This window comes from Coturnix japonica, chromosome 1 (assembly GCF_054131305.1).
Source record: "Coturnix japonica strain WE chromosome 1, WE-NBRP24, whole genome shotgun sequence".
NCBI classification, from domain to species: domain Eukaryota; kingdom Metazoa; phylum Chordata; class Aves; order Galliformes; family Phasianidae; genus Coturnix; species Coturnix japonica.
Window position 1 is genome coordinate 119,251,689 of NC_140663.1, and position 12,572 is coordinate 119,264,260.

At 41.6% G+C, this 12,572-nt stretch overlaps 1 protein-coding gene across 2 annotated transcripts in view; it reads left to right on the forward strand.

Annotated features, from left to right (window-relative positions):
• SLC9A7 (solute carrier family 9 member A7) overlaps positions 1 to 12,572 on the forward strand; it is a 55,221-nt gene that overhangs the window by 12,096 nt on the left and 30,553 nt on the right. For both annotated transcript variants that reach the window (XM_015851188.3, XM_085532626.1), the window contains exon 2: positions 12,317 to 12,516. In XM_015851188.3, the coding sequence (XP_015706674.2) occupies positions 12,317 to 12,516 (200 nt within the window). The remainder of the gene's footprint in view (positions 1 to 12,316; positions 12,517 to 12,572) is intronic.

The window sequence follows — 12,572 nt, forward strand, 5'->3', positions numbered from 1 at the left end:
TTGCATAGCAATGTACTTTTCTGCAGATCTCTGTGAATACATGCGTGTTCCCTGATTCGGCAGGAGTTTATGTGACTGCCCTTCCTGACATCTCACCATCTATTATTATTGCTGATAAAAGTTGCTAATTGAATATCCGTGCTTCTGTAGACATCAGTTGCTAAGCTGTTATCTGTTGGGCTTGATTTACATTGCTGTATTCACATCAGATAACTTTTCTTTTATGTTCCTTTTTGATTTTACTGTAAGACTACTGGAAAAGACTCTCTTTGGTGGTATCTTTTCCAAATGTTACCAAATGGAATGTGGGTTTAGTGTTCAGCAGCCTCTGATTTATAACTCATTTGATCTTAGAGTAAATCCCAGCAGATGTATGTTGAATTGAGGCTGGACATCATTTTTATGGTGTATGACTCAGTGCAATATTCTGTTCTTTTTTTGGGAGAAGAGGAGGTTTTCCAAAGCAAACTGAAATGAAGATTGCTGCACTGTATAGTAAGAGTGGGAAGCTCTAAGTGCCCTACAGAAAAGTGTTGTGTTGGAGTTAAGATACAATAATGACTGTTAACAAGGAGGGAAGGCAGAAGTAAAGGAGTGCTGCTCCAAGCAGTTCTAGTTGCAGCTTCTTTGCACTTTGCTGTTGGTGACTGTTCTTGTCTCAGCTCTGGTAGTTCATTGTAGTCCAGTCTTTTTTCTCCCTCTTTGAGCTATAATTGTGCCCTCTCTGCTCCATGATCTATGAGGTGTCCCATGAGCTTCTGTGCTGAAGTTTTGATCAGGGTAAATGTGGCAGCCTAAGTAGGTGTTCATAGCTGTTGTTAATCCTCCCACTTTTAACCAATGGCAGAACTGTGGTATGGGCCTCTTTGGAGAGGCAGGTAAGCTGGCTCAGAGTTGTTCTAGTATAAGCAATCTCTTAACAATTGAAACACAAAGTTTTTACAGGATACTTAGCTTAAATCCTAGGCATTAACAGGGGTATTAGCTAAGCCTAGCAAAATCACTAATACAGATTTTGTTTGACAGAAGTTGCCTTTATGAAATGACTAATTAGAAACTGGAAGTGTGGATCATCATTTTTCCAACATAAATATGTTCTGCTCCAGAGTTACACTTTCATACAAGTGTGCCTTCACAAAATCAGCAACTGCATAAGGTAAGGATATCTTACAGAACAGATCACTCAGGCTGTCAGCATTGGATTGTGAAGTCTTAAACCTTGTTGGCATCACTGTACTTTGTCAGGCCATAATGCCTAATAAGCCTGATACACAAGAATTTCAGGGATGAAGTTGTCTACTTGATGCTGAATGGCTCCCTAGGACTTGGATTTTTATAGTAATCTGGTCCCTGAATGTACGGAAGATGCATACAAGATGCAAGCCACATCTATCAGTGAAGTGACAACAGACATATAGATAAGGGTCTACTGATGCTTTGGAAAGGAGCAGCTGAGACTACTCTGTGAAGACTAACTTCTTTTTTTTCCTGCTCAGATCTGTGGGGAATCCCAGTGAAATATGGAGTTAGAATAAACTGGTTTAGGCAACATTTGTGAAAATTTTAGGTTGGATATTAGGAAGAACGTCTTTACAGAAAGGGTAGTTAGGTACTGGAATAGGCTCCCCAGGGAGGTGGTTGAATCGCCATCCCTGGCTGTGTTTAAGAGCTGTTTGGATGTGGTACTCAGGGATATGATTTAGTGTAGCGTTTTTAGAGTTAGGGTACTGGTTAGGCTGAGGTTGGACCTGATGATCTTCAAGGTCTTTTCCAACCTGGGTAATTCTATTCTATGAAAATCATATCACTTCCACTTCCAAACCTGAAATGATTTTAGTACTTTTTTTTCTCTTTGGATACACAGGAGACAGTTTTCAGAATTGCTGATTGTCTGCTGGGACATTGATATTGAAAGGCTTTTCTGGAGGTTTGAGTTAAGCTTTGATTATTTCATTTTCCATTTGTTATAGTTATGCATGGAAGCTGCAAATGGTTTGCAAGATCATCTTATTTTTTCCGTGGTATATCCCTGGAATTTAACTTGGCCTTGAACTTTGGTTTGACAGTGAAGGCGGTGCTTACATTTCAGTGTGGTGATTTATTTTGTTTGCAGTTAATTACGGCTATTTTTCCCCACCCGTCTTGATGAACAACCTGAAAGATGAGTGTCTGGGAGCTCTTAGAAACTGTTAATGGCTTTTAAAAGGCAAATCATTAAATAAGAAGTCTTTTTAGTACATCAGAGATTTCAGTGTCAGTAGAATATGAACTTACATTTGTGGTGCTTACAGCTTTTTTTCAAGTGTGAATTGTACAAAGGGAATCGAAGGTCAGCCTATGGAGTACAACTCTACTCTGTGCCATGTTAAAACACAGCACATACTTCTAGGAGGTAGGAAGTTACCTGTTTGGCTGAAAATGCTCCATCACTTGTAGGTTGGAAAGCTCCAAGAGCACAGATAAGGCAGAAATTTACCTTCTGATTAAAGGTTTGGAGTAGGAATGGGAGGAACAGTCAAGTCAAGGGTTTGACTGTTTTCTTTCATTAGCTGGTAAGCTTGAGCTCTTGGGAAGATATGAGAGGACTCTTTTCTACTGGCTCTGGGCAAGAGCCTTTCTTTTTACCTGGATGAGGGGCCTGAGTGCACGCTCAGTAAGTTTGTAGATGACACTAAGTTTGGAGAAAATGTCAATATGGCAGGGGGTAATGAGACCATACAAAGGGATCTGGACTGGCTCATTAGCTGAGCTGAGGCTAGTGGAATGAAGTTCAACCAGACCAAGTGCTGGGTCATGCACTTTGGCCATAACAACCCCAGGGAACACTTCTGGCTTGAGGCAGAGTGTCTGGAAAACTGTGTGGAAGGACCTGAAGGTGTTGGTTGGTCATGGCTAAACATGATCAAGCAGTGTGCCCAGGTGGCCAAGAAAGCCAGTGGTATTTTGGCTTGTATGACAAATAGTGCTGCTAGCAGGAGCAGGAAAATGATGTCTGTACTTAGCCGTGGTGTACATACCTCAAGTACTGCATTCAGTTTTGGGCCCCCTCACTGTAAGAAAGAAATTGGAGGCCCTGGAGAGTGTTCAGAGAAGGGCAACAAAGCTGTGAGTGGTCTGGAGCACAAGTCTTATGGGGAGCAGCTGAGGGAGCTGGGATTGTTCAGTCTGGAGAAGAGGAGGCTCAGGGGAAACCTTATTGTGCTCTACAACTCCTTGGAAAGAGGTCGTGGTGAGGTGTGGGGTCAGCCTCTTCTCCTGCATAACAGGCAATAGGACGACAGGGAGTAGCTTCAAGTTGTGCCAAGGGAGATTCAGATTGGAGACTTGATAGTAAGAATGCTTCCTTCTCAGAAAGAGTGGTCAAGTGCTGGAATGGGCTCCCCAGGGAGATAGTTGAGTTAGCATCCCTGGAGGTGTTCAAGAGCTGTTCAGATACTGTACCAAGGGACATGCTTTAGTGTGGGAATATTAGTGACAGATGGATGGTTGGACTGGATGCTGGTGGAGATCTGTTCCAACCTTGGTGATTCTATGACTTGTCCCTGTGGCCTCCCTGTGTCAGGATGTTCAGGATGGTTGTACCAAATCCACATTTAGTGGAGGGAAAACAAAAGCTTACAGTGAGTTGCCATAGATAAACTACCTCCAGTGAAGCAAATCTGCGGTCTTGTTACCACTGTGGCTTGCTATTAATTAGTGTATATGTGCTGCCATTAATGTACAAATTCATATGGTAAACAAACTTGGTGTAAGTACTTCTTTAAAGTAAATTATCAAGGGGTGTGTAGCTATAGGCTACACAAAATGCATTAAATGGTTTTGCATGTTGTAGTGACTGGCAGTTGTACTATCCTGTCAAGCATTTTTAATCTAAGAAAAGAGTCTGTTTGGAGAAGTGAAAGTGATGTGAAGACAGAATTAGCTGATTTGGTATTTTCTTTAAACTTGAATGGAAATTTTAAAAGAAAAGTAACATGGCTGGTTGATTAAAATAGAGTCATGTATGCAAAAATGGTCAAGAACAGATTTGTGTGGTGAGCAGCAGTACCTGGTTATCTTTCATACTACCTTACATGCGGGTGCTAGTGAGTCCTGGTAGTAGATGGTAGTAGATCCAGTAGATGCCCTGGATGTCAGTGGGTCAGATTTTTCAACACACAGCGGGGATTGGCTACTATTCAGCTGAAATAAATCTGATCTTAATAAATCTCAGCTGGCACTTTCTGGACTAGGAGGGGATGCTACCTGATAGGTACCCAACCATCTTTTCCTCACTAGTGAGATGTGCCAGGTTTTGAGTTGAGAGGGGATGCAGAGACAAAGCAAATACTGCTTGGGCCTCAGGTCTGTAGTGAGGAGGTGGTGAGTGGGAGCTGTAAGGGTGAGCTTGGTTAGAGGTAGACAGCTATTGCTGAAGGTAGAAAAGCCAATCACAGTTGAGAAACAGTTGATTTCTTTATAGATGGATGTGGCTTGGAGCAAAAGGGCTTTCAGGGGGGGAAAGAGGGAAAGAAAAAAAGTGCTGGATAGCTCTCCTTCAAACAGCTGAATTTTGATGCAGATTCTTGTTTGTTCACCTTAGTCATACATCTTTCCAGTTTTTTTTTTTTTTTCTTAAGACTGCTTGGTCCAATGTTCTAATCAGAAGCTTCCAGAAGTGTTTTTCAAGATGAAGGCTTCTGTATGCTTCCATCTCTTTCTACTTTTAAGTATTTTTCAAATGAGCAAAGGCCTCTGTCTGGGATATACTCTTTGTTTTTAGCAGGAATACAGGTTTAACTACAGTTAGCAGCTCTCTTCGTAGCTATTAAGAAGTCTTTGGAAACCAAAGCCATGCAGGAATGCATATGGGAATGGCCTCAAGCTGTGCCAGGGGAGGTTCAGGTTGGATATTAGAAAAAATATGGGTGATCTTGGAGGTCTTTTCCAACCTTGGTAATTCTGTGATTCTGTATTTCCTGCCCCTTCCCTCTCTAACCTCTCTCTGTGTCAAGCCCTCAAATGACAGTGTCAGTGGAGATTGCTGCTACTTAATGAGTTTCTGTTGGGTTTCAGATGGAAGCCCAACTCCTTGCAATAATGCAGTAATAACTTCTGCTGCTGAAGCTTTATGGTGTTATATACTGGGATGTGTGTAGGGAATATAAGTATCTGGGCTTTTTGTTTTCTTTTATAGGATAGCTTAACTTCTTGTTAATGCCTGAGGCAGGTGATATTGTGTAGTTTTATTTTTTATTTTAGGTAACAAACAGTTTACTTTTTTGGGGGGAGGGGGACTCTGAGGAGTTTGTGGCCTCCTGTTTGAGGTATGTCATTTCTAGTGTATATACACAAATGGAGGAAAAAAAGCAGTAAAAAAATAAGATTAAATTCGCAGTTTTCTGTTAGATACCGTAGGGCTGTTCATGTTTGTTTTTGTCGGGGTGCCTGCCAGTCTGGTCCCAAATATGCCTAGGGGAAATAATCTCAGTGTTTGAGTTTTCCCTCATTGCTCTATAACAAATCTACTTCTTTATGAGTCAGGAAAGACAATTGCAGGGTGATTGAAATCGGTGTTTTTGTGGTTGCCCATTGCTGCCTGTGCTTACAGAAATGCATTTGGCTTTAGTATGTGTATGATTTTCACTGCTTTGGGCTTTCTAGCAAAGGAGGAATACTTACATTTCTGAAAGTAGAAATAATGATTTAAAATATTGTATATAAAACACCTGACAGCAAATAGTTCACTAAATACGTTACCTGAAACAATGGCTGTGCAGTAAGTGAACTTGAAAGCACACAAACAGGGAGAGCTTAATTGCAGACTCAAATCTTACTGGTAATCTCTAACAAATATTTGTGCCATCTGTAACAGACAAATACTTTACAGTTGCAGTATCTTATTTCTTTGTTGAGTGTGCCTCTTTAAATTGTCCTCTGTGGCTCATCTCGTGACTCCACTGAGTCACTACTGAAGTTGGGAATTGTCAGGAGCCTTGACTCAGTCTCATGCCAGGACCAGAGACCACATATCTTACCACAAGTCAGCAGTTTCTTCCATGAGCAAGCTTTCAGTGTAGGCTGTTGAATATATGGGTTTTTCCCAGTTTGTATTTATGGATGTTAGATTCCAGAGGGGGAGGGGAAGGAGAGGCAACACACTTTCTTCCTAGTCACCTATTTGCTGCAAACTTAGTATCACATTTCTGTGGTTATTGTCTTGCTAATAGTGCCAACCTTTTCTGAATAATCTTTGTATTTATTTAAATTCAGAGCTATGTCTGCTTTGGCTTATTAGGAAAATGCCCTTGACAGTGTGCCACTTGATGTCCTAGAAGGAAGAATTAGTGCAGAGTGACATTAATCCATTAATGTTGTTTACTGTCTTTTTATGTCTTTATCTAAAACAATCCTAAAGCAATGACAAAGCGTCACCTAGACTCTGTTCAACCTACCAGAATCTGGATATCCCCCAAAGTTTTATTCGGCTTTCAAGACCTGGTGTCATGTGCCTCCATTCCCTGTTGAAAAATGCTCTTTTACTGATATTCAGTGAGGACTCAGAAACAATGCTTGAATTATTTTCTTTGTAGGAAGTGTTGAAACTTCCTGATGAATCACTGTGAAATTTGAAGTGTGGTTTGTCAAGTTTGGAGGCTACCCCGGTATGAGGAAAAGTACTTTCTCTGGTGGTACTTTGGGTTATTTGAAATAACTGTGCATCTCAATGCACACAAACTACCATCTTCTGTTAAAATACATTGTGTGATAAATACTGTGTATTCCTGGTTTTCTGCTTTGGAGATATTTGAGCAGGGCTTTCTTCCATCCTTCTTGACAAGCTTTCCTCCATCTTTGTCTGCAAGTTGGTAAAAAGTTCAGTTTGGGAGAATGGAGGAAGAATCATAGAATCATTAAGGCTGGAAAAGGCCACTAAGATCACCTAGTCCAGCCATCAACCCGTCACCATCATGTCCACTAACCATGTCTCTCAGTGCCACATTGATGTGTTTCATAAACACTGCCCAGGACGGTGACTCTACCACCTCCCTGTGCAGCCTGTTCCCACACCTCATCACTCTTTCTGAGAAGAAATTGTTCCTAATATTCAACCTGACTCTCCCCTGGCACAGCATCATGCCGTTACCTCCTGTCCTGGGGAAAATAAGGCTGATCTCCACCTCACCACAACCTCCCTAAGGTTGCTGTAGAGCATGATAAGTTCTCCCCTGAGCCTTCTCCACACTGATCAAAACCAGTTCCCTCAGCCACTCCCCGTAAGACTTGTGCTTCAGACCCCTCACAGCTTCGTTCCCCTTGTCAAGGCTCCAGGGCCCTCTTAGTGCATATTTTCTCTTTGCAGCATAAAGTACTTGTCTCGGGGGTCTAAGTGTCTGTAGGGAAGGAGTGCAAATCACAGGACATTCTAGGCTGGGGAGCCTCTGGTGGTGGTCTTATCCAACCTTCTGTTCAAAACAGCCCCTGCAGACCATGTTGCTTACGGCCAAGTTTATGTGAGCTTTGCTACGTGCAAGAATAGAGATAATACAGCCTTTGTGGACAGCCTATCCTGGTGCTTATCCACTTTGCTGGTTTTTGTATTTTTTAAATCTTATTCTTCTTCCTGTGTGTTGCATACATTTGTTGCTGCTGGTCTTAATCTCTATGCGTTTTCTGAAGTCTCTCTCTTCTCTGTTTTCCCAGCTGGTAGCTGTAAACAGCAGTTAGATCTCCACTGAGTCACCTTCAGGCAGAAATGCAATTATAGCAACTTATACTTGACGGGGATACAACCCCAGTAGTCTGTGCCCAGGCCTTTTCTAGGACGAAAGAAACAGTATCTAAGCAGGTTTTAGTTCACCCATTGATCCAGTTCACTGATTCACAGTTTGAATTCACTGATTGAGTTGTGTGTCATGGAGTGCAGATGCTTCCAGTTCTGAAATTTACCAGCTGTTGAAGCTTCCTGAAATCTCGGGGCTAATTCTTCAGCTGGGAACTTGGCTGGAGAGCCACTCAACTGTAGCCTGAGCTGCTGAAGGCACTGGGGTGACCTGATAGTGCCCTAACGAAGGCTGTAAGAAAGAATGGGGCAGATTCTTTGTATGTTGTTACAGGACAAGAGGAAGTGGTTTCAGACTAAAAGAGGGAGATTTAGACTGGACTTAAGGAAGAAGCTTTTATAATAAGAGTGATAAGGCACTGGCACAGGTTATCCAGAGATGTGCTGAGTGCCCCATCCCTGGAGACATTCAGGGTCAGACTGGACAGGGCCCTGAGCAACCTGATGTAGCTGTGTGCGTCCCTGTTCATTACAGGGGAGTTGGACTAGATAACTTTAAAGCTTTCTTCCAACTCAAATCATTCTGTGATTCTAACTCTTCTCAGTGACTCAAAAGAAAAGAGAGGTAAATGTACTATTTAAAATGATGTTTTCTTGGCTTGATGTTGGCTGTACCTGAAATCTAATGGTCTTACTATCACTTGTGATTCTTTTTAAAAAGGAAAACGACAGTCCCAGCTCTTTAATACATAATTTCCAGTAAGATGTTCTTTATGTACCAGCTGCATGGTCAGTGTTATACAGGCAGAGTAGTGGCATAAATGCTTTCCCTGTTAAAAGTGAGAATGCCAGTCGTGCATTGAAGGCAAGGCATTGAGTATTACTTTCTGAAATTAGCTTTCCAGAGGATCCTTATGGGCAGTGGTGCAAACTTGCCGTTTCAACAGTTACCACAAGCAACTTACGGCTTTTCTATAATTGTGCAGTATTTATAGCTCACCTATAGCTCTTTTTCTCTTGCAACACTCCTGCAGTAAAAGGCAGTGCTGGTTTAGTGGCCCTTCAGGTTTCCTTCTTGATGAGCTATAATGTTCTCAAGCATTCAAATATTTGCTCTATTGATTCACATTCTTCATTAACTCTTCATCAGTGAAGAGAGTGCGAGAAGAAGGTAGCATGGGGCTGGCATATTGATTCTCTTGTATTTATTCCCAACTTCCATCCCTCCTTTCACCTCTAAATAAGCAGTAGAGCTGCACTGAATTTGTGCTTGCGTTATCCTAGAAATAGCTGCTAAGGTAAGTGTAGAGTGCCTCACTAGGTTTGCCCACTGTGCAGTTCCAAGTCTTATTCTCGTCTGTTCTTTTTCTGCAACTGTGACTCTAATGTTCCAGAAATACTTGAAGTCAAGTATCTAGAGAGAATTTATAAAGGATGAACTTGCCCTCTGTATAACACATGATGACAGGCAGCTTAGGAGGGCATCTTTTCTGAAGCTGTAAATCAGGCTGTTCGGTCTGCTTAAAAAGCACTCTCATTCTTAGGTCTTTAGTTGTTTGGGACCTTGGGGGGATGACTGAGTATCTATGCTTTCTTAATGCTGTTTCATCAGATGAAAAAAGTCTGTCAAAGTGGTCTAAGAAGTCCAGGAACTTTTTATTGTGTAGAAGAGCGGATGTTCATTGGAACCTTAAATGCTTCCCTACGGTTTTCCGTAAGGGCTTTGAGCTTGTTTAGAAAAGTGTTAATGACTTGAGGCTCTCTGCAGCTTGCTTCAGTCAAAGGTGCTGGCACACTTCACTTGAAGGCTCAGAGCCTGCTCTTTGTGGACTGTGTGTTAACTATAGCAGCATGCCTGTGCCTTTGTGAGATTAGGGTTCTGTTCCTCTCTTGTGACTCATCTTCTGAGTGACCAGTTGGCTAGTTGTTTTTTTCTCTGATGACATTTGCCATAGCATTTATGTGGTTCCACATAAATGGGACCCACGTGTCCCACGTGTTTGGGTCCCATGTGTTTTCATACCTATTTCCTTTCAGGACTGTGCCCTGTGCAGTTCTAGGCAGGACTGAGCCTTGGCAGCACCTTCCCTTGACCAGCTGCCACTGCTTCTGGTGGCCTCCTACCTTCACATTGGCCACACTGAGGAAAGCAGTAGCTGCTGACTTTGGTCTCAGCTGCATCCTGATGTTTTTTCCTGCCGTTGCTGTGGGAGGAGTTGCAAGATAGTAGCCTGACAGCAGGGATCGGATGTTCCTAAACTATGTGCTGCTTGATGTGAAGGATGTCCAGTTTGCTATTTTATCAGGAGGAAGGGTACAAAACAGGATGTTTCCCAGCAGCTTGTTGTAGCCAGGCCATGGAATACTGATGGTTAATTTAACCTCAAACATTAAATATGGGATAGGGACATAATTGTTATGTATTTGACTCTGGACTTAAAATAACTGTAATATTTTATTACAGCGGAGAAAATGTATGACTGATTTATATTCAGCTCTATAGTATAATCACATCCTTCTCTGTAGTGCATCCTCTTAATACAATGGCAACAAGGGTTTCCCAACTGCTTTAGCAATGAATTCACTGAATGATGCTCTCTGAGCCTAAGAGGCTGCTAAGTCTATCCTCCTCAATATTCTTGGCTTAGTAGCAGTATAGAGCTAGTTTTGTACCATCACTGCGTATGAGCTAATCTATGGAGTTTTCTTTGTTGCTTCTGATTTACTGCAGGGCTTTGGCTGATCCTGGCTAGCTGAATTTTTAAGACTGAACATCTTCCTGATGCACTGTGTGAGCCTGGCCCTCTCTAGGGAGGACTGGAGTGAGAATAGCAGTAAGTTTTGGCAGTCTGACTTGTTGGGTTTGTGGAAAATGTCTATAGCCATAATAGGCAGTGCAAATGGCTTCAAGTTGACTGGTTATAAGCTGTCATTTTGTGCATTGCTGCATTTTTACTACATCAGTTAAGTGTAGCTGTAAAATACTCTGGGGTCATATGGAACATGCTCTTTAAAACTCAGCATTTAAGTTGTCAGCGTTTTGAAATGTCAGTAAGTAGTCTTGTCTTGCTGAAGAGTTTACTTCCCTGTGTTCTCTTTGAGTATGTACTTTTCTAAATAAATAGCCTGTTTTCTATATAAAATACATCTTAGTCTTCTCATTACTTTTTAATGATCTGTTGCCATTATGTTCTCTTGGGACCAAAGGATAACCACCCACTCAAGTGTCACAGCTATTGCGTTGTATTTTCTTTTACATCTATACTGTTTTTCTAATCTGAACCTGAGGAGAATGGGGAGTTGATCTTTTTTATTTTATTTGTTTTTTCATTATGGTTCAATTACTCTGTAGTATATGCCATAAAGTTACATTTTTTGGTGATGTGTGGTTTCTTTCTTCTTATACCTCATTTATTCTCCTGTTAATACCTGTCAACTTTATTTACCATCTGGGGGAAGAGATCGGTGGATGCAGGGTAAGGGTTGCAGGGCAAAACCAGCATTAACTACTGACCTACCAACAGAAGGATCATTTCTTTATTGACACTCACCCATCATCACCTTTCAGCTGTTTGCAACAAGGATTAAATCACGGATTATCTAAAGACGACAGGGAAGACTCGAAGGAGATATCAATCTGTGTACTCCTCAGACCAAACTACTCTGACTGTTCTTACCCATTCCTTCTATAGGGCTGGGATATTGTTTTTCACAGTATGTTGTAAAAGGAACAGTGTTCAGTTAAAAGCTTACTTTTCTGCAATATTTTTGGGGGGGTTTTGTTTGTTTGTTTTTTGTTCTTCCATTTGGTTACCTTTATTTATTTATTTGCTCATGCTAATGATGCTCCTCTTACTGATAGCATTTTCTGGTTGGCTTTTCTTTAGGCTGCCTGAGTAATTATTTTTATATTCCTGAATGGCATGTCTCATGACTCTTGTGGCTGCTTATTGTTTACCTTGCTTTATTTATGTTTAGTGAAAGAGGTGCAGCTGATTTCTTTGTGCAAACCATATGAACTTTAGTTGCAGAATTTGCAGGTACGCAGGAGATTGTGCAACTGCCATTGTTGGCTTGCTTAGAATTGCCAGGCAGAAAGCTGCATTATTGTTGCATTAACGATATTCTACAACAAATAGTTTCAACGAAGTATATTTTCAGTATTCAGTATTGTATATTTTCAGCAGTCGTTATTTGGTTATATTAACTCAGTTCTGCTCAGTAGAAGGTGAAATGTTTGTTATATCCCAGTTCTCAGCCTGCAACATGATTCAGAGTTCATACATTAGAAGTGTGAATGAGGGTAAGGAAGAAGAGAGGTGAAAGTGAGCATTATGTTTGTCTCTTTGAGCAGATACCAGATCTTACAAATTCATCAGTAGTGTCAGCGTGCTTGCTTGGGGCTTCTCTTCCCTTGCAGGAAACTGATAGTAGCAATTCACTGCAAAACATACGTAAGCTTCTTGTGTTACACCTCAGTTGATATTCCAGACTCAGAAGTTTGGTACCGAAGTATCAAATCGGCTTCATGGATTTTTAATCCTCTTCTTCCAGGACTGATTGTGGGGGTAATCTTGAGATACGGCACTCCCTCTTCCAGCGGCCGTGATAAACCCCTGAGCTGCTCGCAGGAGGACAGGCCATTTACAACCCTGCTGGTCAACGTCAGCGGGAAGTTCTTCGAATATACACTCAAAGGTGAAATAAGCCCTGGGAAGATCCACAACGTGGAACAAAATGACATGTTGCGAAAGGTGAGGGTAGGCCATTCCTAGTGGATGTGTGATGTTTGGCTGCATGTTTCACCTTC